The sequence below is a fragment of the Chionomys nivalis genome, chromosome 1, assembly GCF_950005125.1.
Source record: "Chionomys nivalis chromosome 1, mChiNiv1.1, whole genome shotgun sequence".
Classification (NCBI taxonomy): domain Eukaryota; kingdom Metazoa; phylum Chordata; class Mammalia; order Rodentia; family Cricetidae; genus Chionomys; species Chionomys nivalis.
Window position 1 is genome coordinate 145,135,992 of NC_080086.1, and position 27,024 is coordinate 145,163,015.

Here is a 27,024-nt window from a genome sequence, read left to right on the forward strand (position 1 = left end):
GCTTCAAAAAAGTATAAAATTGGAGTGGTGAAAGTCCTATGCCATCTTAAATTTCTTTGAACTGGGGACAGTTGACTAAATCTGAAGGACAAGGGTGTGCCGGCTTTTTAAGGAGAGAAGATCCCCAAATGGCCTTGTGTGTGGATAACTTAGATGGTTTTTATCTGGTCATAGTAGGTTGTCTCCAGGAACACATAGTGGGAAAATTGTGTTCAAGAAGGTTTTCCTTTAAATAGAAAATGAGTAATGAGTTTGAGTGTCTACAATGTGTGCAGCCCTTGAGAGCAGTGATCATTTGGAACTGCATGTGGGTAATCCATCCAGCTGGGTCTTCAGAAGAGCAGCTGGTGAACACCTTGTGAAACCTCCATTCCTACTTTTGACTGGTGCTGTTGCTTTGTTTTTACTTTGTTATGTTGGGAGTGGATCTTTATTCTTAGCACTTTGGTGTCCTTTTATAAGTGTAGGAAGCATTGGTTCACACATCTCATTCAAAGCCTCTTAACATTTGGGAAAGGAGTTTGTTGACTCATTGCAAAGAATGACCACTGAGCAAATCTTCGAACTGGGATATGCCAGAACAATATTTAAAGTCGTCTTACCAAATTTGGTGACAGGTCATTTTTATGTTGTAATCTGTATGATAAAGTCAATTTTGAATGTCATTACTCTGGTTCATGGATATCTGAATTTTAAGATGGTTAAGTGTAATATCTGAAAGTTTAGAATATTTTAGGTTGTGAGGTCAACAGACTGGTACTGCTGCCCTGTGTTTCTCGAGGGCATTTTACATTTAGATATGGGGCTATGACTACATTCTCAAAAGCTGGGATACTTTGCTCTGAAGCTTGAAGGAATTTCTTATGTTTGCCATACTGGCTGGATTTTCTTTGAAGGACAAATAAGACATTTTGTTAAAATAGAGTTTTTATAAATTCAAATATAAAATGTTTTCACATACTTGTTTACACGTTAAATACTAAATACCTTCAGAAAACTAAAGGCTACTCACGTTATGTAACCATCTTAAAGCTTTTTCAAGTGACCACCTTAGTAAAAGGCTGTAAAAGGTTATGTGAACATAGGTATTAGTGCAGAAGTGGTCCATGAAAATGTGGATTCTCCCAACTTCACAGAAGCATAACCTTGAATTTTAAGCATTTATCGATATAAACTTCAACACGTATCCTTAACTGATTCAAGTAACAGTGCTTTTAAGAATAGTTTGAACAGTTTGTGATGCGGGTCACTAGATCCTGTTCAGTTTTTCCTCTTTCCCTTTGGGGCTTCCTTTTTGAGTTCTTTAGGTACAATCAAAACAGTTCCATCATTATTGTACTGAAGCGCATAGTGGTTTGGATTGACTGGCCTACCTTGGTCATCTATTAACCTACTAAAAACATCATAGTAGAGCTCATGCAGCTTCTGTTTCATTATGTCAATAGCTTTGTTACATTGATTTTGCTCATTCTTCAGGGCTTCCTTCTGTGTTTGCAAGTTACATATGTCATCTTCTAGATTCAAAATGATGTCTAGTTTACGTTTACGACAGTTTTGAGCAGCAACTTTGTTTTTTCCTCTTCGTCTGATGTCACGAATGAGAGAAACTTGTAAGTCTGATAGGTAGTGCCTGCTTAGCATAGTGTTGAAAGAGTCAACAGGCATGTGGACAATTTCATCTACAGAAAAGGGAATATGCAGAGCTTTAGCACGCTGTTCGTCACGACTCAAATTTCTGTCTGAGTCAAGGCACCCACTGATTTTCTGAGACTTGGACCGTGTCAAAGATTCAGATGTGGGCTCTGGTACACCTGGTTGTAAGTGGTAAGTGTGGTCGTGAAATACTTGCTGACATTCAAGATCCTGGTAAAAGCCAGACATAGTCCTAATGTCCATGTGACAGTGTTCTGGGCAGCAGCCTCCAGCAGCACCTAAATCATGACTAAGAGACTCGAGGTCACTACTGTAACCTACAGCACCATCATACATACAATGAGAAGAATTAGACTTGGTGATAGAGGTGTTGTAACTTGAATTTAATGAGATCCCAGAATCAGAGTCTGGATCTTCAAAAAGTTGAGAAACTTCCAGTGGATTGAAACTTGTGGCCAATGACATTAGGTTTATTCCGTCAAAGATACTTGAATCAGCGTCATACAGGAGATCTTGATCTGTTAGAGTCCTCATTTGATTGTCAACAGTTGGGAGAGACATGGAAGGAATGGCTTGCTCAGAATTGGTGTGAGAATTTAGCTGAAATGGTTCTTGTGCCTGTGAGATCCTTGCTGGATCTCTTCTAAATGTGTTGGGGCACAGTAGCATGGCTTCATGAAGATTAACATCATGGCTTATGGCGTGGCTCAGATTTATGTGATGCGCTGAGGAATTTACACTCGCATTGATACTGTTTAGAAAGGGTGGAATGTCTTCCAGTGAGATGCCCTGAAGAAAGATAACACTGTTTTAAAAGGAGTTCCATTACCACATTTTCTCTGTCCTAATATGGATACATTATTGACTATGAACAGTTTAATATGAGATGAATGTAAAGTGTGGTCTCAAGTCAGAATACGATGCTTTACCTGTGGGGCAAAATGTCTAGATTATCATTAAGCCTTGTGATTTGCAGCTATCAATGCTTTTGTAGCCAAAATCTATATTGTGGAGGGTCAAAGATAAGTTTGTTCATGAGCAGTCTGGCAAGGAGAGACTCAAATGCTACCAGGAAAATGAAGTTAACTAGTATGAAAAGTAAATCTGGCAAAATGGCATATGTTTAAATTCTCCACACTGGTTGTTTCTATGAAAAGCCTTTAAACTTCACAATGTACTTGGCAAATTGCTGTATCATCCAAGTAGGAGCGTCCCTTAATTCACACAGAGGTCTGTCAAGATTGCTTTTACCTCCAGGGAATGTTCAGGCTGTGCTGAAAGCAGTTGAAATAAATCTTCCAGAAAGAAAGATGTATCGGACCGGTGTAGGTGATTCTGTATATAAACAAAATGTATACCATCAGAAAAAAACATTTTATAGACTACCTTTTCTATTCCCCCTTTCTTTAGAGGAGCTTATGTAACCAATGCTGGTCTGGAACTTATGGCAACCTTCCTACCACAGTCTTTTAGGTGCTGAAGTTAGTGTCTCTTGTGATTTTACTAACTGAACCCATTTTGATCATCTATTGGTTCTGATTTACAACATGAATAGTTGTTGGCATTTTAGATGGGAAGCTTTCTAGTCCATGTCCAGAGGGACTTGAGTTTATCTGCTTTGAAACCTGGTCCAACCAATTTATCAATTAAATTCTGACTTTTTATTCTTTTGTATCCAGCAATGATGGAGATCATGGTTCAGACCGTAAGGCCCTTTCAGTGCAAGTCTAACAATCAGTTCAATATGTGTTATATGACATCTAACTCTCTGCATTCCACTAGTGTAAGACTTTACAGACACAATTTGGACTGGCTAATTAATACACACTTTGGGTTCTGTGAAGCATGTTTATTTGGTGAGGGATCGTAATACTATAGATTTACAGTGCTAAGCAAATACTAAAATTGTTTTAATTGGAAATTTTTTTGCTTGTGGACTTATGGTCAGTTTGTTACTTAAAATGTTGCCTCACATCTTTTTCAGGAACATTCTGTTAAAAACGTGAAGCTCAGGATGCCGAGGAGCTAATGACTATTTCTTGTCTGTATAGCCCAGGATCGGGTGGTAGATTCATAGGCAATACAGATGGGGACAACAGCTTTGTTAGGGAATTCAGTTCCCACTAAGTTCTTTGCTCAGTCCAATAGTAAACAGCTCATGTTAGTTCCTTGGTCTTTTTGTTTTACAAAACTCATCATCCTAATAGAGGATTCTAATTGTATAACAAACTCTAGTTTTCTTTTTGTTTTTTGAGACAGGGTTTCTTTGTGTGGCCCTGGGTATCCTGGCAATCTTGTTGTAGACCAGGCTGGCCTCACCCTCACGAGATCTGCCGTGACTCTGCGTCCCAAGTGCCCTGGGTGGCCTAGAACTTGCTATGTAGCCAGGCAGGCCTCAAACTCAGATCCACCTGTCTTTACCTTCTGAGTGCTGGGATTAAAGGTACATGCCACCACACCTTGCACTTTTTAAAGATAGTCTATGACACCCAAGTTATATAGTTTTTAGACATCTGGTTTCATAAAACTTTTCTATTTGTTCCTGTTACATAAAGCCAGGCATAATAGTGCTTTCCTGTAATCTTACCACTTGTGAGGTAGAGGCAGAAGGATTGTAATTTTAAGGCCATTCACAGGTTATAAATAGCAAGGTCCTGTCTCAGTTAAACTACAGAAATAGGAATTGTTGAGTGGCTATGTAGCTCAATCAGTTAAGTGTTTAGCATACAGAAAGCCCTGGATTAGATCCCTACACCACATAAATGGCATGGTAGTACAGGCCTGTAATCCCAGTATGTGATCAGAAATTTAAGGTTGCTGGGTAGTGGTAGTCCATGCCTTTAATCCTGTCACTAAGGAAGCAGAGGTAGGATCTCTGAGTTCCACGATATCCAGGGCTACACAGAGAAACATTGTCTTTTTAAAAAGTTGAAGGTTAGCTTTGGATACATAGCAAATTTGAGGTGAGCCTGAGCTACCCGAGACCCTGTCTAGAGGGGAGGAAAAGTTGCAAACTTCTTAGTTCTATGGTGGTTTAGTGTCTAGGATATAATGTATATATTTGTTTATTATATAAATAATATATGTAGTTTTACATTTTCCCCACCACCCTTAATAAAATTATTTTTTTAAATAGTTGAGCTGTTTCTGAAAGTATACTTGCAGATCATTTTATGTTGCTAGTAAATGTGAAGCTGGACCTTTTTCCCTCCCCCTTTGGTTTCAGAGAGGGTTTCTTTGTGTAATCCAGGCTGTTCTGGTACTCATTCTGTAGTGCAGTTACAAAAAAAAAAAAAATTGTGTGTTTCGATGTTTTACCTGCCTACACTCTGAGCTCAGGACACATTTTCCTAGTGCTACTTGATGTTTTTCCAGGCTTTCTACTCAAGAATATGACTGATAATTCTTTTGTTTCCTGCTGTGAAATACATCAAAACTGCAGGCAGTACTGGATGCTCTTACAAAGGACTCAGGATCAATTCCCAGCCTGAATATGGTGGTCTGTAAACTCCAGTTCCAGGGCATCCTGATGTCCTTTTATGGCCTCCACAGGCACCAGACATGTACATGGTACAGAAACATACGGGGGGGCCAAACATCAAAACACACTTTTTTTTTGGGTAAAGTATAAGCTATTCTGAGAAATAATGGTACTGTGGAGGCTGAGGAGGACCTCACGCTCACAAGTTTGAGACTAGCTTAGGCAACACAGTATCTCAAGGAGAACAAAGGTACAATTCTAGTACACAGTGACTCAGGGACATGATAGCACACGCCTACAATCCCAGCATCTGGGAGGTGGGGTAGGGTCAGGGGTTTAAGGTGAGTTTTGGCCAGTTTGGGCTACATCAGACCAAGAAAGTACCCTGCTTTGGGCGTTTAATATGTCTCTGCAGAATTTGGTCCAAACTGCAGTTTGTCTTATATAACTATTTTGTCTCAGTATCTAATAAATCTTCCATGTCTAACAGTGATTTAATTAATATAAGCAATTCAAAGAAAATTTCTTTCCTGGGAAAAACAAAAGTTAAAAAAAAGATGTCAACATGTGAGGGGAAAGAGTAACCAATAACATGAGGCAATGGAGAATTGCATGCTTAGTGAAAGGACAGAAACAGCCTTTTCTTCAGGTAACTTGGACACTAGAGAAAGTGGACTTTTTTAGCCATGCCTCAGCATCCCAAGTAACTGGAATTATAGGCCTGTACCATGGCTTCTCAAGTTTTAGAGTGAAACTTCAAACCAATGTGGTTGACCCTGGAGAGGTTAGCGAGCAAAGGTAGAGAGTGTTCTTCCCCTCAAAATGTGGGCGAAAGAGGTGCTAATGTTTCCTACAATGAGCAGGTGCCCAGAAGCATCTGTTAGCCATTAAGTGGTTTAGAAGACCACCTAGAAAGGGAAGGACAGTCATCTGGAGACAAAGGCTAAGTGCCCTAGCTTTGGAGGTATGGGTTCTCAACAAAAATGGAAATGCCTAAAAATACCGAACCATTGCCTAAAATATCTAACAGTTTTCTCTATATCCCACCAGTAAGTGAAAACACTACTTGATAGAAGCAGGCAAATAACGCCTTTCCTAAGCTGTTATTACCCTTTGCCCAGGGAAAACAGTCTAGCCAACAGGGAGGACAGTCTGGTCCACTTGAGGGTGATTTGTCAACCTGAGAATGCAGTGGATAAGAAGGAAGCAGGGGTATTTAATTTTATTAACTTCTAAACTACCATGACCTCAGATGTTTTGGTTTCTATTCCTGGCAGTGCTGAGGATTGAACGAAGGCTTTGTGCTGTTAGGGCAGTTCTACCACTGGCCTGCATTCCCTGCCCAACGAGAGGGATTTCTTAATCTGAATCTCTAGAAGCCCTGGCTCTCACCTAGGTTTGAGCCATGGTATAAGAACAATGAGTTCCTATAACTAGAACAGGCTGGAAGAGAGGCAAGAGTAGTGGGAGGGGAAGGGAACAAACCTGGTATCACTCAACAAGAACTACAAAGAGGCTGTGTCTGTAGAGACCGATTGACTAGTTAGGGATGCAGCACCATGGAGATATTGCAATGTAGCAGGGTCATGAGCTAGGTCCAGCCTTCCAGAACAGCCATTCTTTTTTTCCTTTTTCTATTTTTTTTTTTTATACAGGGTTTCTTAGTGGCTTTGGAGCCTGTCTTGGAACTAGCTCTAGTAGACCAGGCTGGCCTCAAACTCACAGAGATCCTGCTTCTGCCACCCAAGAGGCAGCCATTCTTGCCATGTGTCAGAACTAACATTTTGTGGCTAACAGATAAAACTTGTGATTTAACTAGCAGCCTACTTGTTTCCCAAAAGCTCAGAAGCATCAGAAGCATCTTGGTGGACCTATAGAAAAGTTGCTCCCACCTCACTGCACCTGCCTCCCTGATGTACCAGCCAATGTAGCTTAGAACTGTCTCTATGTTTAAAAACTTCCATGAAACTGCTTCCACAGATTTAGGGTAACTTAAGTCTGTGTTCCTGGCACTCTCCATCCTCAAAGGATTTTCAAGACTGAGCCACAGATTCCACCTCCCAGAGAAGGCAGATGCTGAAGTTGCTCATAGTGAAGACAACCACTAGGGCAAGGATGCTCTGCAGGTGGAAGTGTCTGTGGACCTCTAGGTCATCTCTGTGGCACCTATGTGCCAAACTGGTGGCTAAAACCATCCAGATCTAAGTCAAAACCAGAATATGGTACACGTGAAACTAGGGGAAGTTCTGCCTATAGAAAGAACCCATTCTGCAGCCTGGTTCTTGGAGCTCACCCTCTTCAGCCAAGAGAACTACAGAAAGATGTTCCCCAGGAGCCTGGACCTGGCCCCTTAGGTGAGGTGAGGGTACGAAAAGGGCTATTGGGTACCAGTGATTTGACCGAATCCACGGGCCAACTGAAAGCTTGGGTCTGAGCTTTAGTAGAAATTGAAAGAGAATAAAGGCAGAAAACTTTAATAATAATAAAAAAACCATAAAAAAATTGAAAGAAATATTTGTAAGGTTGGTCCTTTGATCTCCCATACCTGGACAATCTAGCCTGATGTGAGCTATTTTGTTTTGCTTTTCGAGACAAGGTTTCTCTTTGTAGCCTTGGCTGTCCTGGAACTCACTATAGACAAGACTGGCCTTGAACTGTAAGAGATCTGCCTGCCTCTGAAGTGCTGGAATTAAAGATGTGCACCCACCACTGCCCGACTGCCAGCTGTCTTTCATTCCTCGTCTTGGCAAACACAAAATAACAAAATTTGCTATTAAGTTTTATCTTTAACCAGAGAAAATGAGTTTATGGGCTAATTGCTTTGTAAGTACAGCTAACACACATACACACACTTAGTTTTAAATGCCAGATTTGCTAAAGACAGTGCATACACAGAATTCATTACCAACAAAGTCTTCATGAAAGGCAAACGACAAGGCTTGATGCTTCTGCCACACTTACCTCATTTCTGGCCTCTGTGATTGTCCCTCCTTCCCAAGCAGGTGCATCTGCTTTGCTTTCGTCTTTCCTAGCCAGCTGGAGTGATTTTGCATGGGCTGACACTCCTTCCTCATCTTCCTCATGGTGGGAACTGTGATCCACAGCTTCACTCTTTTCTTTTAGTATATCATTCTGAAAAACAAAACAAAACAAAAAAACACCCCAAATTCCACTAAGCAGAAAACCATTACCAACAAATAGAACAACTGTTCAAAAGCCACATTGTCAGCAGCTGAGGCTGGTACTTCGTCATGTCACTATCAGAGAAGCATTTAATCCTGAGACAATGGTCTTCTTATGTGCCCTTCAGACAGTCCAATCTACACAGCCTAAATTGTATATGTTTATAGAGCCCCTCAGTTGAAACCATTAACAGTGTACTATGTTTGGAAACCAATGTTCTCAGCAGGGAGTTTTTATTCTCAGAAAACAGATCAAAAACATAAGTTGGAAGCAGATACTTATATGTTTCTACATATGTAGAAAAATCCTGGAAGCAGTGTTTTTAAAATTAAGTACTGTCTTCTGTTTGAAAGGCAGATGGGGCCGGGCGGTGGTGGCGCACGCCTTTAATCCCAGCACTCGGGAGGCAGGCGGATCTCTGGGAGTTCGAGGCCAGGCTGGGCTACAAAGGGAGTTCCAGGACAGGCTCCAAAGCTAGAGAAACCCTGTCTCGAAAAACCAAAAAAAAAAAAAAAAAAAAAAAAAAAGGCAGATGGGGTGAGGACAGGTTAGGAAAGGGTATGATTCACTTTATAGACCAAATGTGTACTTTTACAATCAGAAAAACTTTTATTTTTGGCTTAGATATTTCAACTTCACTTGTTTACCCAGAAGACTCCTTCCTGCTTTGAATCTATTTCATCTCAGGAAGTTTTTAAATGATGAGAGGACTCTTCAAAACCAGTCAAATGTTACAGCGGAACAGGCACTATCTACGGACTCTTTCAGTTATGATACCAAAAGACTGGGCATATTTTGCTCAACTGTGATGTCATTCAAACATCTGTTTTCAATTTCTTTTTCTTTTTGAAACAAAGGTCTCACTTTGAAACTCAGGCTGACCTTAGTCTTGTTGCAATCTGCTTGCTTCAGCCTTCACCCTCAGCCTTGGGATTGTAGACATGAGCTTGCCCCCTCCCTCAGCCCCCTCCCTCAGCCCCCTCCTTCTCTTTCTTTTCCTTTTTAAACACAAGATCTCTGTGTAGCCTAATCTGGTCTTGAACTAGTGACCCTCATATTTCAACCTATAGAGTACTGGGGTGACAGCTACTTAACTCACTCCAGGATGGTTTTCTGATTTAATGTGATGTTAACAGGAGTAACTCAACGGTCCTGAAAAATGTAAATGTCATCAAAATGAACATAACAAATGCAGGGAGCAGGGTGTGGGGCAGGACAGAAAACCAGTGTTCTAACGCCCACATGATTTTCTTGGTTTGACCTGTCCAGCTGTATCACACTCTGATACTCTTCTTCCCCCCGACCCCAGACACCATGGTGTCTTGTTCCAGAGCAGTCAGTCCCCCCATGCGCATGCTTCTTAGGACATTGATGTTCATGAGTGGCTCCCACTACTTTCTTCCCTTCTGTCACCCAGTTGTTCCTTGTTTTCCGCCTGTGGATAATCCTCAATAGCCACCCACTGTGGGCTGGTGCCTCCTAGCTACAGAACCATTCCCCTTGGTCCCACATCCCTCCTTGAGATTCCATCCCATTTATTATTCTGCCCACCTTTATGGAGAAATTCTCCAAGAGTGCTCAGTGTGTTCTCTCTCAAATCCATCACGATGAAGAATTCTGTTCCCAGCACACCACTGAAACAGTTTGCCAGAATATCCCAAATCTAAAAGTTCTCCATCCTTATATCTGACCCATTAGCAAATTATGACATAGTTACCACCAGCGGCTCCTGGAAACAGCTGCCTTACCTGGCACCCCAACAAACACCCCGCCTTTCTTCTAAGTCACCAGAAATTTGTAAGTTGCTCATTCTTGATCCTCAGATCTCCAAACTGAGCAATATCCTGAGGCTGTGTCATCAGATTCATTCTCTCCAAATATTGTTTCATTTTTTCCTACTTCTCCCACTCTAATATAGTAAAGATTTTTTTTTATGTGTATGGGTGTTTTGCCTGCATATATGTCTGCTTACCTCATGTGTGCCTGGTATTTGAGGAAGTCTGTGGAGGGTGTTGGATGTCCTAGGGATGGAGTTATAGACAGTGCTAAGCCCAATATGGGAGGTGTCTGCAAACTCAACCAGTGCTCTTAACCACTGAGCCATCTCTCCAGTCACTCTCTGTATTTTTTTTTTTTTTAAGTTTTTCGAGACAGGGTTTCTCTGTGGTTTTGGAGCCTGTCCTGGAACTAGCTCTTGTAGACCAGGCTGGTCTCGAACTCACAGAGATCCACCTGCCTCTGCCTCCCAAGTGCTGGGATTAAAGGCGTGCGCCACCACCGCCCGGCCGACTCTCTGTATTTTTTAAAAGCACCTCTACTGCCAATACTTAACTATTTTTTCTATACCATTTACCACCAGCTGTATTTATTTGTATTTATTGTCTGTTCCACTAAAATAGTTCTCTCTCTCTCTCTCTCTCTCTCTCTCTCTCTCTCTCTCTCTCTCCCCCCCGTGCCTGCACTTGTGCACCCGTGCATATGAGCACAGAAGCCACAGGAGGGTGTTGGGTGTCTTGCTCCGCATCACTCTGCTTTATTCCCTCCCTGAACCTGGAACCAGGCTAGCAGCCATTAATCCCCAGAATTCCCTCTGTCTCTGTTCCCCACAGCACTGGGGTTATAGGCGCCCAATGGCTGTGCTCAAATTCTTTTTTTTTTTTTTTTTTTTTTTTTTTTGGTTTTTCAAGACAGGGTTTTTCTGTGGCTTTGGAGCCTGTCCTGGTTCTTGCTCTGTAGACCAGGCTGGTCTCGAACTCACAGAGATCCGCCTGCCTCTGCCTCCCGAGTGCTGGGATTAAAGGCGTGTGCCACCATCGCCCGGCTTTGTGCTCAAATTCTTACATGGGAATTAGAAGTCAGGTATTCATGTTTGCAGGACAAGTACTTTCACTGAGTTGTCTCCCCAGCTCCCCTTAGTTTTTACTCATTTTATATCCATCCATCCATCCATCCATCCATTGGAGACAAGGGTCTCTTCTCTACATAGCCCTGACTACCTGAAACTCACTAAGTACAATATGCTGGCCTTGAACTCACAGGAATCCACCTGCTTCTATTTCCCTGGTGCTGGGATAAAGGTGTGAGTCACCAAGTCCAGCACAAAACAGCAGTTTCTTCGAGGCAGGGACTCAATCCTTATGCCTTGGATCTACTCCAGAGTCTGTCATTTATTGCCCTTTAGCAAATATCCATGAGAGTCAAACCTTAGGCACAACATCCTTAGACTTCAGCAGGAATCCTTCTAGATTGTTCCTTCCTGCAATCACAGTGCTGACTTCTCTAAACTGGGAAAGAGGGGGAGAGGAAAGGGTTACTGATCATCGTTCATTCCACTGCCCATCTTTTGTCCAGCTGAGGCTTCTTTCGCTAGCCCTAAACACTGGATACTCAGCAAAGCGGATTTTGTTTATAAAGCTGCCGTGGTTGGACAGAACTTCTAGAAGCTGCAGTGTATGAGGTAATTCAATACACAAGAACACCCACACACATGCAAAATAGGAGGTCATGCCTGTGAGGTCATGCACAGCACATACAGGCTACATCAAGCCCATAAACAAATGATCAGATGAACAGAAGTCTGGGAAGACTGTGTGTGTGTGGTGGTGGTGGGGGGGGTGTCAGAGTGTGACATCAGGACTGGTGACAAATGTATGTAAGACGTTCTAGAAAACTCAGGGAAGAACTTAAGTTACAGAAATTCTGTATGATCAGAATATTACTGTAAGAGGCCACAGTTGGTTAAAAGTCGGGGCTAGAGAGATGGCTCCGCAGTTAGAAGTACTGACTGTATACTCCCAGGGGACTGGGGTTCCATTCTTAACATCCAAGAGGGGAGGGGATTCACAATCATCTGTAACTCCCAGAGAATCCAACACCCTCTGCTGGGTGTAGAAGCCCTCTAGGGCTCTACACGAACCCGCACAACACTACTCATACACACACCTTTAATCCCAGCACTTGGGAGACTTGGGCAGGCCTCCCGTGAGTTCGAGACCAAATGTGGTCTACATACCAAGTGATGGAGGAAGGTCATTGGCTAATAAAGAAACTGCCTTGGCCCATTTGATTGGCCAGCCTTTAGGTGGGTGGAGTAAACAGAACAGAATGCTGGGAGGAAGAGGAAGTGAGCTCAGATGCAGGGCAGCTCCTCTCAGAGGCAGACGCAATGAAGCAAGCCACCAGGTCAGACATGCTGAATCTTTCCCGGTAAGACTGATGCTACACAGATTATTAGAGATGGGTTGATCGGGATATGAGAATTAGCCAGTAAGGGCTAGAGCTAATAGGCCAAGCAGTGTTTAAAAGAATACAGTTTGTGTGTTGTTATTTTGGGGCATAAGCTAGCTAGGCGACCAGGAGCTGGGGTTGCAGGAACACAGCCTGCAGCTCCTACTACAACCAAGCTTCAGGCTAACCAAGGCTGCATAGTGATATTCTGTCTTAACCTCTAGCCCTACCCCCCACCAAAAGTGGGAGGTGGGGACCCTATCATGTGAGGGTGGATCCCAACTCGTTGAATAAGGAGCCAAACAAAAGGACACATTCACTAGAGCGTAAAATATAAAGTCAAATGGGAAAATCTAAAATCTGGATAAAGGACATTATTTAATATTATTGCTTAATTTTTTTTGAGATTTTTATTTCATGTGTATTTGTGTTTTATCTGCACATATGTCTGTGCATGTGTGTGTTCAATGCCCAGAAGAGGGCAATGGTTACCATGGGACTGGTTGTGAGCCACCATGTGGGTGTGAGCCACCATGTGGGTGCAAAAAGCAGAAACTGAGCCCAGGTCCTCTGGGAGAGCAGCCTGTGCTCTTAACCACCGTGCCAGCTCTACCACCATCTCACCACCACTCCTTCTGAGACAGTCTCACTATGCATATGTCTGCCTGGCCCAGAACTTGCTATGTCGACCAGGTTGGCCTGGAACTCACGAGATCCACCTGACTTTGCCTCCTGAGTGCTAGGATTTAAAGGAACACACCATCACACCCAGCTCTTGCATTTTTTTTTTTAGGTTTGAAATTATATTTCGTTTCATTACTTGCGTTTATATTATATTTGGGGGTAAAGAATTACTCCAAGTTTAGCTGGGTGGTAGTGGTGCACATCTTTAATCCCAGATCTTGGGAGGCAGAGGCAGGTGAATCTCTGTGTTCAGTGCCAGCCTGGTCTATAAAATAAGTTCCAGGACAGCAAGGGCTACACAAAAAACCCTGTCTTGAAAAAAAAAAAAAAAAAAAGGATTACCCTAAAAATCTCTATATAGCAGAATGATTTTGGCAAAGGACTGGCCCAGCAGAAGAACTCCTTTCATAACAGTGTCCTGGAACCAGAGAGCGTTTCAGGAGGTGACCGGTCTGCTACAGTGATGCTTCAAGGTGGTTTAAGCCGAATGTGCCCACAGGAAGTACTAATGGGTTGGTGACCTTCAATATTTTTTTAGGGTAGAAGCCAAATGACATTTGTGAAGAGGAAATGGGAGGTGACAGCTCGCACTTACACCAGTGAACAGGCTATCCTTCCGGGACTCGGTTATGGGAGGTGACAACTCACACTTACACCTGCGGACAGGCTATCCTGGGATTCGGTTATGGGAGGTGACAGCTCACACTTACACCAGTGAACAAGCTATCCTGGGATTTGGTTATGGGAGGTGACAGCTCACACTTACACCAGTGAACAAGCTATCCTGGGATTTGGTTATGGGAGGTGACAACTCACACTTACACCAGTGAACAGGCTATCCTTCCGGGACTCGGTTTTGGGAGGTGACAGCTCACACTTACACCAGTGGACAGGCTATCCTGGGACTCGGTTTTGGGAGGTGACAGCTCACACTTACACCAGCGGACAGGCTATCCCTGGGACTCGGTTTTGGGAGGTGACAGCTCACACTTACACCAGCGGACAGGCTATCCTTTCAGGATTCGGTTATGGGAGGAATGGAGACATGGATCAAGACAGTACCTTTTGTTCTGAAGACAAGAGATGCTAGGACAGAGGCAGGAGGATTGCTGCAAATTCTTGGCCAGCCTAGAGTACACACCAAGACCCACTGTCAAAACCATCACCAGCAAAATGCAGAAACAAAACAAACCCTGTAACAAAACAAAAGGGGCCGGAGAGGGTCCTCAGCTGTTAGAAGCACTTGCTGCTCTTACAGAGAACCTAGGTCTGATTTCCAGCACCCACACGGCAGCTCACAACCATCTGTAACTCCAGTTCTAGGGGATCTGATACCCTTTTGCCAGTCTTCAGGGGCACCAGGCGCACACATGGTGCACATACATACATGTGTACATGCAGGCAAAAACATATATGTAAATTAAAAATAAAACCAATCTTTCTAAAAGAGCTCAAGAAAAAAAAAACCCTAAACCACCTGCATAAATAAATAAAACTCACTGATCTTACTATGTAGTATAAGCGACACGAACTCATGATCCTTTTGCCTTTAGGTTCCAAGTGCTGGGATATAAGTGTGTGCCACAACACCCAGGAACTTTAAGACCTGGAAGGCAGACAGAAACGTCTTGACTGCTGTCCACCAGGGCTATGAGTAACCGCTTCCTCTCACACAGCAGTAGGAGTTGAATAGGCATCCTCTCCCAGGATCCTGTGTATTGGCTCAGCTCCTTAGTGGCAGCCTGTTCGAAAGCTACCAGGAACAGGGATGCTAAGTCATGACAAAGAAAGGAGGGAACGCCCTAGGTCAGTGGGACACAAGGAAGGACCTGTGATGGCCGCTGGAGACCTGAGGCACCCTGCGGAGACTTGGCTGTCTCTTCTTCCTTTATGGTCGGGCCATGCCTTCCCAGGCATCCTTCATCCTATGACCGAAGAGGAAACCATGATGGCCCAGTGTGGAGCGGTTTGAAGGACCCTGCTCCTGTGTGTCCCTTTCCCTCTTGCACATTAAACTTGGTCTCAGGGGCTGGAGAGATGGCTCAGTGGTTAAGAGCATTGCCTGCTCTTCCAAAGGTCCTGACTTCAATTCCCAGCAACCGCATGGTGGCTCACAACCATCCGTAATGAGGTCTGGTGCCCTCTTCTGGCCTGCAGACATACACACAGACAGAATATTGTATGCATAACAAATAAATATTTAAAAAAAAAAAAAAACTTGGTCTCAGACAACTTGCTTGCCAGACAACCCACTCCGGATAGCTAGTGATGCTGCCTCTGGGCCTGCAGGGAGGAGGCAGACATGGGGAGAGGATTCACCATGACACTGTTCGTATTCACAGGGGGAAGAGAGCCGCTGCTCCCATGATGCAAAGCCCAAAGTGGCCTAGTACTGGGCAGCTTAGCTACAAGCTAACCGAAAGGATCTAGCCGGTTCCCGCAGGTGTGTAAATTTGGATCACGTGCTAAACACTCTGACCCTCAGTTTTCCTAACTCTAAGAGGATGGGATATTATGGAACTAGAACTTTAAATACTTGAGTGTTGGGACCAATTAAGTCCTGGCCTTCAGATGGATTTTGGGACTAATGAGTTCTGGCCTTTAGCTGCTTTTCCCTCCTAGAACCTTCTAATTAAAGTTACTAGAAGCTGTGCCTAGTTAGAGGATCAGAGGATGGGATTATCACCTGTTGGCCATTGACTGCAGTGTATTTAAGCCTGCATGGTATTAATTAAAGTTGGGCTTTCTGAACCAGTGTTAAAAGGTCTATGTGTCGGTCTGTCTCTACGTCTGTATTCTCAACCTCCAACCCCCTTTCCCGAAGCTCGCGGACTGGGTTCTAGCGCACAGAAGGAAGTGCCCCTTCATACATTTCAAGACACACGTATCACCCCTCCCTACAGCTTCTGACCCAGGAGCCTTGCTTATCTTGCTAACAGCTGCCAACACCCCAACTGGCATTCCAAGAGAAAGTGATACCAGCCCCTCAGATGACCTCTGTCCTCCCTGGCTTCTCTCAACTTGCTGGCTTGCAGCTGAAGCACAGGAATGTCTTCTATGTTGGAGTCTGCAGCCCATGCTCTTAAGGCACAGGCAAGTTAAGTCTGTCACTCACTTTTATTTGTGTATGTAGGTGAGATGTGCCCTAGTGGGCTGAAACCGCACTAAAACAATAAAAAAAGAAAGGTCCCGTGTGTGTCCCAGGAAGCCACCTAAATGTGTGTCGGGGGAGCACTTTCTGTGATTTTCAGAGCTGCTGCTTCAGGGCTGCCCACCACATCCCACTCTCCTTCTGGGCAAGGAACCACCAGAACCTCAGCTTGGACCTTCAGACCAGACTCCCCCAAATGTCATGGTGCCCATCTTCTTAGGGCCTTTTCTTCCCTAGTAGGCGATACCCTCATGTGACCTGCTTTCTCTGTCACCCAGAAAAGGAGCAGCCTGGGAGAAAAGGTTTTCTATAAGGGGAAGAAGCAAAGCTGGGCTTGTCTTTAGGAGGGTTTCCTTCCTTCTTTCCGTCCTCCCTTCATTTCTTTCTTTTTGTTTTGTTTTGTTTTTCGAGACAGGGTTTCTCTGTGGTTTTGGAGCCTGTCCTGGAACTAGCTCTTGTAGACCAGGCTGGTCTTGAACTCACAGAGATCCGCCTGCCTCTGCCTCCTGAGTGCTGGGATTAAAGGCGTGTGCCACCACCGCCCGGCTCTTTCTTACTTTTTCTCTTTCCTTTTTTCTTATAAACGATCTGAAGACCCTGTCTGCTGGCAGCTTGGACTAATTCCACTGTACTGGATCCTGAGGAGAGGGGGAAGCTCTTGCTCCTGCCAGGCCCCTTTATGAGCGGTTGCAGCTGACCTGACTAGCCCTTTCTTGTCCTCACCTGGGGGAGGAGTGGGGAGACCTACTTAGACTTTTAGGGTTGGGTGAACCTTCCAAGACAAAGAACAGAGCACTGTCTATGAGGGGAATGACATCAGAAGGAGCTGAGAGTCCCGAGGCCTGTCTCTAGACTGCAGGCCACCTGGAGTCACCCAGCCCCGAGAGAACCAAGGAGCCAGATAAAGACAGTCTGTGTCTGACTTGGCCTGGGTGGTTTGTAATAGCAGTTTAATTACAGCTCATGTCCACTGAGCTCTCACTGTAGGCTGCACGGCTATTACCTCATTTAAACTGCTCAGCATCCTGGCAAGGTATGTACTGTTAACATTCCTTTCATGGGCAGGAAACTGAGGCACAGAGGTTAGACAGGTGACCTTCTGTCGTAGTAGCGAGTGACAGGATTTACATTTCGGCTGTGGGCACTTTCATAACCAGCTAGAAGCCTAGTGCTGATTCTCTCTCTCTCTCTCTCTCTCTCTCTCTCTCTCTCTCTCTGTAGCCTTAGCTGTCCTGGAACTAGCTCTGTAGACCAGGTTGGCTCAACTCACAGAGATCTGCCTGCCTCTGCCTCCTGAGTGCTGGTGTGCACCGCCTGCTCTACTCGTTCTTAATGGCCCTCTAGATCATATATGCATCACCGAAGCTCACCCCTGCTGAGTTGGTGTAGGCAGGAGTTACAGATGAGTCAGGACCCTCTGTGAACCAAACATGCTGAGAGTGGATGGTGGGAAAGACGCTTGCTTTCCCAGGATCCATTTTTCCCACTTGTAACATATGTTAGACTATTTCAGTAGTAAAACCCGAGGCATGTAAATCCTCTTCTGAAGGCCGTTGGAGGAAGCCGTGTGCCAGCCAGATAACAGCAGACATCTTTTAGGTAGATGAAGCTAAGACACAGGGGCCCCATGTTCAACGTGGCTAACTACCAGAAGTACAAAACAAAATAGGCCAACTTTCAAATAGAAGCCTTAAAGACACAAGGATATGAGCCCCAACCCCCAGGGTCATTTTAAATGGAGCCATTTCTCTTGTATGTAGCCCCTTCTGCAGGCTTGAGTGTATTGGGGGTGTTTGGGGAGGTAAAAGTTGTGTGTGTGTGTGTGTGGGGGAATGTTCCTTTATCATCTATTTATTTCATTTACGTTTATCCCAGGAAATCAAACAGCCCAACTGGCCCTCAAAATGTCAGATCTCATGTAGCCCAGACTGGCCTTAAACTCCCGATCCTCCTGTCTCTCTCCACTTCCTGGGTGCTGGGATGATAGGCGAACAGCACTACACATGGGTGCTGCTGATGAATGAGCGGCTTCCTGCCTACTGGGCATGCTCTCTACTAACTGGAGCCACGCCCCCCAACATCAACTATTCTTTCATCACAGATTTTGGGGCTAGAATTTACATAGGTGTAGATGTAAACATCCAGCTATTCACTCTGTCAAAAGGAAGCACATATGTAATCTGTACCCCAACCATGACATAAGGTGCTTCAGAAAGTTCTTTCCTGCTCCATACACATTTAGTTGTGTGGGGGTGGGGGTGAGTGCATGTGGAGGCCAGGGGACAGCTCGGAGGAGTCAGCGCTCTCCTTACACTATGTGGGTCCCAGCGATTGAATTCAGGTCATCTCATTTGGTGGCAGGAACCTTTCCCTGCAAAGCCATCTTACTTCAGCAATCACCTTCCACCAGTCTGATCTCTGTACCGACAGCCTGGTTTACATGGAGAGAGTCCCCAGTGGGGAAGGAAGGAGTCCTTTCATGCTGAAGTAGACTCCGCATGGTCAGGCAGCCTTCAGCAATCTCCCGGGGAGAAAAAGGTTTGCTCTGGCTTTGACATGGAGCTCGTGGTATCTGTCAATACAGAGGGACCAAGCAGAGCCTTCGACAGCCACTTACTGCTCACAAGAATGCTCCAAAAAAGGACATTAATATTCTTTTCTGACCAATTGGAAAGCCAGGTTTGCAGAGCTCCCAGGAGGAGGTGGAGCTGGAGAGTCAAGGCCTCTGGTGTCCATGGACTCAACTGAACAGGCTGTTTGCTCTGAAGCTGACTTTGGTTTTACCAGCTGACTTTAAGTATCTTCAGGAACCGAGCAGCCATAGCCAGTCAGTTGAAGACTTCAGGAGCAACACCGAGGCTTCTGGGAGGAGAAATCCAGCAGGAGTGTTCAGCGTCCCAGCCTGTGGTGGCAGCCAGGGTGTCCTGCTGTCCTACCGGCTGGATTGGCCAACTCCTTGATCTGTTCGAGTGTGTGTTTATCCATCCATATTCTGTTCATTCCATTTTCCCGGCGAAGCCTGGTCAATAAGATCGGAACTGGGTTCTAGCTCCTGGAGGCCTCCTAAGGCAGGGCCGCATTCTGCCAGCCACCACCTGCTTTTCAGTCAAAACAACTGGGGCAGAGGGCTCTGCCGCCTCCAGCTGCTCAGAGTTCTCGTTTCAGTTTATCCTTCGCAGCTGTGTCTGAGGAGCCAGTCCCTCACAAGGCTGCCCCGAGTGGGGGAAGATTGTTTTTCCCTTTGAAGTTTCCAAGTGGGTGGGAGGTGTGGCTTGCTCGGCGCTTAGGAAGAGTAACCAGTTCTATTCCAGGCAAGGTCACCACCAACTTGCTCCATCAGTTTAGGCGGGCCACATCTTGCCACCTGAGCCAATTATAGGGCCAACTTGAACGTCTACTCTTCAGTGCCCCCATCCACTTGAGTGGCTGGCACAAAGTGGGCCAGATTTCAGAGCTGACCTATATTCAGTTTGGTGAGCTGGCCTTGAAGGATCCACAACGCATTACGGTTGTGACATTCACGAAGTGCAAGCCCCTGCTGAGTGACGCTGCGGATGCTGCACCAACTTCTGCTTCTGACCCTGGGCAGACTGAAGTTGAACCTCAGTTGCCACACTGCAGACATGGCAGAGGGTGCTCTGGGCGGCAGAAGAAGGCTCCAGGGCACAGTGTTGGCTCAGGGGAAGAGATGGCTTGTGGATGGTGACAGTTGAGCCAGGCTGAGAATTTAACAGTGAAGGGGAATGAAAGAGGCTGGTATTTTCTGGGCAAAGCTAAGCGGGGCAAAAGTGATCCCGAGGTTGTCTGGGGAAAGGAAGGGAAGGAGGTTTGGACTGGAAAGTAGGTCATGGGCAGTTTATCAGCAGGCTAGTAGTTCAGCCACACTGGTGTCACAGTGGCCACACCTGGGGAGCCCTGGAGGACAAAATACGGAGCTGGAAGGTAGTGAGGAGCTGGTGGAGCCTCTACAATGGGAGCAACACCGGCAGCAGAATGAAGCGCAGGGACTCTGGAACCCTGCCAGGATGATGTACAGCTGCTAATCCTTCCAATACGAAGGACTGCAGTGTGCCAGCTTCATGCCCCTTGACCAGCACCATCTCATCGACTCGCCCCAACATCCCTGCTGGCATCCATTCTACTACACAGAAGACAGCTCAAGCTTCAGAGAGGGTGAAGCGTATGCAGAAGATCACATGGGCAGTGGAGACAACCTAGTTGGTCTGGCGGGCACAGGGCTGGCACCTTGCCTCTAGACTGGCCTGCCCCAAACCCTGGGCCCTGGATTCTGGATTCCTACTCTGTGAGCTAAGGAGCAGGAAGATGGAAAGTGGGAATAACTGAACAGATAAGACTTTTCTGTAACCCACCAAAAACAAACAAACAAACAAAAACAAAGCGTAATCATGATGGTGGTTTGAATTAAGGTTCTCAGGATTGTTGCCAGGTTGTGGTGGCGCACACCTTTAATCCCAGCACTCAGGAGGCAGAGGCAGGTGGATCTCTGTGAGTTCGAGGCCAGCCCAGTCAACCAGAGCTAGTTCCAGCACAGGCTCCAAAGCTACAGAAAAACTGTCTCGAAAAACCGAAAAAAACAAAAAACAAAAAATCAACCAAATTCAGGATTGCACATCAAGCCAGCAAACCCCGCTTCCTCATCAGGGCATACCAAGTCCCACCACAAACAGCCCCATACACAAACTGACTAAATCAGTTTCTTTCTTTCTTTCTTTCTTTCTTTCTTTCTTTCTTTCTTTCTTTCTTTCTTTCTTTCTTTCTTTTTTCTTTCTTTCTCTCTCTCTTTTTTTTTCCTTTTTGTTTTTTGAGATAGGGTTTCTCTGTGTAGCCCTGGTTGTTACGGAACTCACTCTGTAGACCATACTGGCTTCGAACTCACAGAGATCACCTGCCTCTGACTCCTGAGTGCTGGGATTAAAGGTGTGCGCTACCACCTCTCAGAACTGACTCAGTTTCTAACAGCTGGAATATAAGCAAGCTGTATAGTGGACAGAAAGATGAGACTTGTTCCAGTTAAACTGTGCCCTCTAAAATCCCTATTACGTCCTAACGCCTAAGAATGTTGCCATATTAGGAAATCCAGTAATTGTAAATATGATTAGGTAGAAGGAGAACCGGACGGGCCTTCCTATGTAAGGGGAGTGTGCAGGAAGGAGGCGTGTGAAGGGAAGGGACTGGCAGCAGAAGCCACAGAATGCCAACTACTCCAGCAGACCACCAAAATGCAGCTCCTCCCATCAGTCCTTAGAAGGAACCAATCTGCCAATACCTCGCCTGGGACCTCTCGCCTCCAGGGAATTTCTCTTTGAGCGCGCAGCCTGAATACTGTGTCCTAGAACTCTAACACAACAGCCTGTGCCGTTCTTTCCCACTCAAGGAGCCAAAGTAGACCTTTACAACAGCCACTGACAGCAAAACGAAACCCTCCCATGAAGCCACACCGCCATGAATGAAGAGTTTGCCCACACCAGGGCTTCGGGAAGTTTGTTTCCCACCTCTGACCAATTGGCCTAAGTGTTAGGAGATGCTATTGATTTTTGAAATGGATATAAAATTGACTTCAACAATCAGACATGGTTTTTCTCTCCCCTTCATCCTTGGGCTATATATGTGATTCTATGACCTAAGGGAACCATCCTAATGTAAGTTGGGTGTTAGTAAGATTGCTCAGACAGACAGGGGACATAAGATGAGCACAAGACAACTCAGTTTCCAACGGCTCTTTGAAACGCTGACATATTCATTTTCTCAAAGCTGTTGTTCTTTTTTATTATTTTCTTTTATGTGTATGGGTGTCTTGCCTGCATGTTTGTCTGCAAACCCTGGGCCCACAGAGGTCAGAAGAGGATGCCAGATCCTTTGGAACTGGAGTTACCGGTGGTTGATAGCCACCATATGAGTACTAGGACCCAAACTTGGGTGCTGTGCAAGGGAAGCAAATTCATGTGATGCCCTCTGGCACACGTGCCAGAGACAAGAAGAAGGCATCACCTGCAGCTGGAGTGACGGACACTTGTTAGCCGTCATTTCAGTGCTGGGAACAGAACCAGGGTCTTCTGGAAGGGCTGCAGGTGCTCTTAAGCCCTGGGCCCTCTCTCCAGCCCCCATAGCTTTATTTCTTGAGAACCTCCCCGAGCCAAGCACGAGTTTCATCAGTTGTAAGTGAATGACCATGGTTATAAAAGGAAGCTGTTGGTTCTGGGGAATTCCAGAGTCTGTTTTCATAATTATTAGCCCAAAAAGTGAAATCAAAGCAGTACTTGTCTTTTGATACTTTGAAAAACCCCCTATTCTAAAATGGCTTTTGTTTTGCACATGCCTAGAAATTGTGAAATATTATACTGTAAAACCAGAATCTTCTACAGCTCAAATGTAAGTCCCTGGAATTATCTATCAATTATCTAATTCTCCACCTACATTCCTACCGATCCTCCACATTCACTCCCTAATAAGCAAGCTGGATCCAGAGACGGGCAGATTTCGAATGAAGGGGAAAAGCACAGTGTGCTGTGGGCACAGTGCTGGCACTTCACACCAATCTTCCCCAATAGTTGGCTTGACACCCCTCTGGAAAACCTCACTCTCCCACGGGGGCTTGGAGTGATTCACATAGCCCATGGGAGGAAGTACGAAGGCCTAGGCAATCGCAAAGCCTGACATTATCTCTCTAGCTCATATTCCCCAGAGTCATGGTCTTCATTGTGACTGCACAACCTGCTTTTTATTTTACTATTTTTTTTGTTTGTTTGTTTCCTCAACACAGGGTTTCTCTGTAGCTTTGGAGCCTGTCCTGTCTCCCGAGTGCTGGGATTAAAGGCGTGTGCCATCACAGCCCAGCTATGATTTCTTAAGAGAATTATTTATTTTTACCTAGTGTGTTTGAATATGTTGCCTGGATGTGTCTCTGTGTACTCTGAATGTGCAGGGTCTGCAGAGGTCAGAAGAGGGCGTCAGATCCTCTGGAAGTGGATGGTCGACAGCCACCGTGTGTGCTGGGACCCAAACCCAGGTCCTCTGCAAGCTCAGCCAGTGCTCTTAACCACTGAGCTCTCTCCCAGCCCAGAACCTGCATTTACGAAAACAATCCAAGCCAGGTATGGTGTCGCACACCTGTAATCCCAGCACTTGAGAGGCTGGGACAGGAAGACTAAGAGTTCAAGGCCAGCCTGGTCAACAATACTCAATAAAGCTAGTTGTGGGCCACCCCCACCATCAAAACCGAATCAAATAGACAACAAACAAACCAATCTAACACCAGAAAGTAGTTGACTTGGAGCCCGGAGACAGACCGAGTCAGGGCCTGACTCATCCCATCCCAGATACACTCTTTTTTTTTTTTTTTTTTTTTTTTTTTTCTGTTTTTCGAGACAGGGTTTCTCTGTGGCTTTGGAGCCTGTCCTGGAACTAGCTCTGTAGACCAGGCTGGTCTCGAACTCACAGAGATCCACCTGCCTCTGCCTCCCGAGTGCTGGGATTAAAGGCGTGCACCACCATCGCCCGGCGTCAGATACACTCTTATAGAGGGAACCTGAGTATAGCCCACAGAACTTTATATGTCATTCTGGGAGACAGAAAACTTGGGTTCTCAGTCCACTTCTGGCATTACTAATATATGGATTTTTTCCCCTTAAGCACAAATTGGACATGTAAATGGCATTACCACACCAGTTCACTGCTCCTACATCTAAAGTCTTCAGCAGCTGATCACTGTCTAAACAGAACCAACCCCCCACGGCTACCATTGTCTAGCAGGTGCCCAGGCCAGCACTGCCAAGAGAAGTGTTGGGGTGGGAGGCTGGAGAAGGTGGGGCTACCATGGCTTTATTACATCTAAGAAAGAGGGACACCGGGCCCTCACAAGGAGAACCATTGGCTGCCACAGAGAGTAGGAGAAAGATTAGAGGAGCCTGACACCTCGATTCAGATGCCACCTCCATCACCAGCCAGTTTTGTTACCTTGCACGAATTTCTTAACCTGTGCTTCAGTTCCCAGGCCATCAGAGCTGCCTCCAAAATCAGCCCATTATCTGTATAGGTATCAGCCAGGTAATGGTAGGAAGAAAGTCTTCAGAGAGAAAAATCTTCCCTTCAAAGTCTTCTACACTTAGTAAGCTGGAGGACATTCAGTCGCGAGTAAGGTCCGGTACCACTTTGTACAGAATCTACCTAGGATTTCAAACCCACACATTGCAGGACCAGAAAAGGTATGGAGGCAGCGGGTGCCTCGCCTCAGGGATGACACCCCTCCTGTTCCCTCTTGGAGTTCAGATCTGCCGAGTGGAATCGGGAGTGGCTTCCTGTTTGTTCTAAACCAACTGAAGCCTACCAAGACTAGCACCAACCCCCACCCCATTAGTTCCCAGCCCTGGGAGGAGAAGGAAGGGATCAGATCAACCTAACAGTGAATCACCGGCACCTCACGCAATGACCCCTCCAAGAAAGGGTGGAGGAGCCCGTCAGGCAACTGCCTACACAAACTGGGTGATTCTGAAGAGCCGCAAACAAATGAGCTTAGTCCAATTCCCATTTTTGCTTTAAGGCTGCTCTTCACAGAAACAACGTCCTACGAACACTTGTGGATCCACACCGATAAAGTCAAGCTCTGGGCAGCTCCCGGGGAGGCAGGCGCTCTCTACATGTAGAGGTCTTTCCAGTTTCAGTCCACAGGTCTTGGGAACTGTTTTGTTTAGCTAAACGGGAGCATCGGCAACCAAAGGGAACTTGCGTGTCCCAGGAAAGACTACGTGTTTTGTGTTTGTTAATAAGGGATTTCTTAAGCGAGGATTCTTAAGCGAGGGGGTGGATGATTAGATCAGAGGGACCAACTGCACTGAACACCGTGGCTTCTTATCCCAGGTGCACAACCACAAACGGGCTACAGTAAGGTTAAATTCAGGGAGAGGGTCCTGCCTTGGCTTGGGTGCGTGGTTCTTCAGAGAGAAGCGCATCTTCTCAGAGGATGAGGTCTCCCCCAGAGTCTCTAGTGCCGCACACGTTCCTCATCAAGGCGTCTTAATGCACTGATTGAAGACCGTGAACCAGACAACACCGTCCCCTCTCGCTTCCTCATTACCAAACTACCCTCCACAGCCATCAAACACAAGAAGGGGGTTTTCCACACGCAAATCGATTTCATCCACTTTTCCCAAAATCAAATCCCAGCACTCACCATCTTCATTCAAAAAGAGGCAGGGCAGATTAGTCCCGCAACCTGCAACTAACTACCTAGGGTAAGGAGAGCGCGGGTGTGGCCCTGCCTAGCGACCTTAGAGCCCCGGGCCAGTCCTTCCAGCCCTGGGTAGACGTGCCATTCGCTCGCGTCCCTTCAGGTTACCTGGCTCTCGCGTCCGCCTGTGTCCCGCACCTGCGCCGTCGGTTCCGCCGACTTTTCCTCCTCCTCTGCAGCCAGAGGGCTGCTGTGAGTCTCTCGGGGGTCCCCGCCGCCCGCGGGTGCCGCCTGGCCTCCGTCTCCCACAGCAGACGAGGCGGCCGTGCCGAGCAGCCCGTGGGCCCCGTCTGCGTCCCCGGTCGCCACGCTGTGCACTAGCCACGCGTCTACGCGGGTGAGGGGAACGAAGGGGACGCCGAGCGCGAGCACTTCGCGCAGCAGCCGGCCCTTGGCAAGCAGCTGGGGGGAGTGTCCCCAGTCTTCCGAGGCCGAGAAGGGGCTAGAAGCCCAGGCGGGGCGGGTGGGACAGAGTGGGAGCAGCTCCTCGCAAAGTGCGGCGGCCGGCGGCTGCAGGCAGAGATCCAGGTCCACACGGAGCCTAGCTAAGCTCAGCAGTACCGTGAGGTTCAGGAGGCCGCCGCCCGCCCACCACGGCTTCTGGAGCTTCATCTCCCACGGCGCGCCTGGGATGCGGGCGCCCACCCGGGCCCGGCACTGCAGCCGCCGCGGTGGCACCTGTGGGACTCTGTCGCCAGCACCAGCCAGGAAGACAATGGACCAGAGCGTACAAGGGGCTGTCTCAGCCTGACCCCAGCCAGGCACAATGGCTCTCCCTCGGCTGCCCGCACAGTGCCTGGCGCGGCCAGGGATCCGGAGAGACGGAGGAGGAGGCACATGCAGCACTCAGCCCTCTGGACCCGCCCCATTGTCTGGCCACGCCCCTAAATTAAATCCCGCCCCTAGTCAAGCTTCGCCACGCCCCAAACCTTAGGCATTTTCCCTATAGGACATGCCCACGTCTGTCCTGGACTCCCAGCCTCTTTACAGGAGGGTCCTCAAGTCATTTTGGAATGGAAACGATTTGGGAATCCCAGAGGTTCCTGGCAGCCCCATGGTAGTGAGGTGGACCACTCTAGCTGAAAAACTAGGGGTTAAAGTGGAGGAAAGTTCGGAGAGTTGAGTGGGAGGAGACAGGAAGTGTCAACTTCCAAGTAGCTGGAAGCTTCGAGGCACCAAGCACACATGGGGACCACTGACCAGAAGAGAGGATAAGAGAAGACCTAGCTGGGCGGTGGTGGCTCACACCTTTAATCCCAGCATTCGGTAGGCAGAGACAGATGGATCTCCGTGAGTTCGAGGTCAGCCTGGTCTATAAAGTTAGTTCTAGGACAGCTAGGGTTGTTACCCAGAGAAACACTGTCTCGAAAAACAAAAAAGGAGTAGACCCTAAATTCAGAT

At 46.4% G+C, this 27,024-nt stretch overlaps 1 protein-coding gene across 1 annotated transcript; it reads right to left on the reverse strand.

Annotated features, from left to right (window-relative positions):
* Nucleotides 1-26,434, reverse strand: Nfe2l3 (NFE2 like bZIP transcription factor 3). The gene is made up of 4 exons (XM_057771057.1): nucleotides 25,732-26,434; nucleotides 8,096-8,266; nucleotides 2,905-2,988; nucleotides 1-2,442 (listed from the first exon to the last, which is right to left on the reverse strand). Exons 1-4 carry the CDS (start codon nucleotides 26,233-26,235, stop codon nucleotides 1,261-1,263), a joined length of 1,941 nt encoding a protein of 646 aa, XP_057627040.1. The 5' UTR covers nucleotides 26,236-26,434; the 3' UTR covers nucleotides 1-1,260.
* Between the last annotated feature and the right edge of the window lie 590 nt (nucleotides 26,435-27,024).

What these genes read in the sequence shown, in the direction of transcription:
- Nfe2l3 (XM_057771057.1), bottom strand. Translation starts at nt 26,235, where the DNA reads ATGAAGCTCCAGAAGCCGTGGTGGGCGGGCGGCGGCCTCCTGAACCTC. An exon ending in TCACAGAGGCCAGAAATGAG is followed by an intron (nt 2,989 to 8,095) that starts GTAAGTGTGGCA and finishes GTTTATATACAG; the next exon opens with AATCACCTACACCGGTCCGA. An exon ending in AGCCTGAACATTCCCTGGAG is followed by an intron (nt 2,443 to 2,904) that starts GTAAAAGCAATC and finishes ATCTTTCTTCAG; the next exon opens with GGCATCTCACTGGAAGACAT.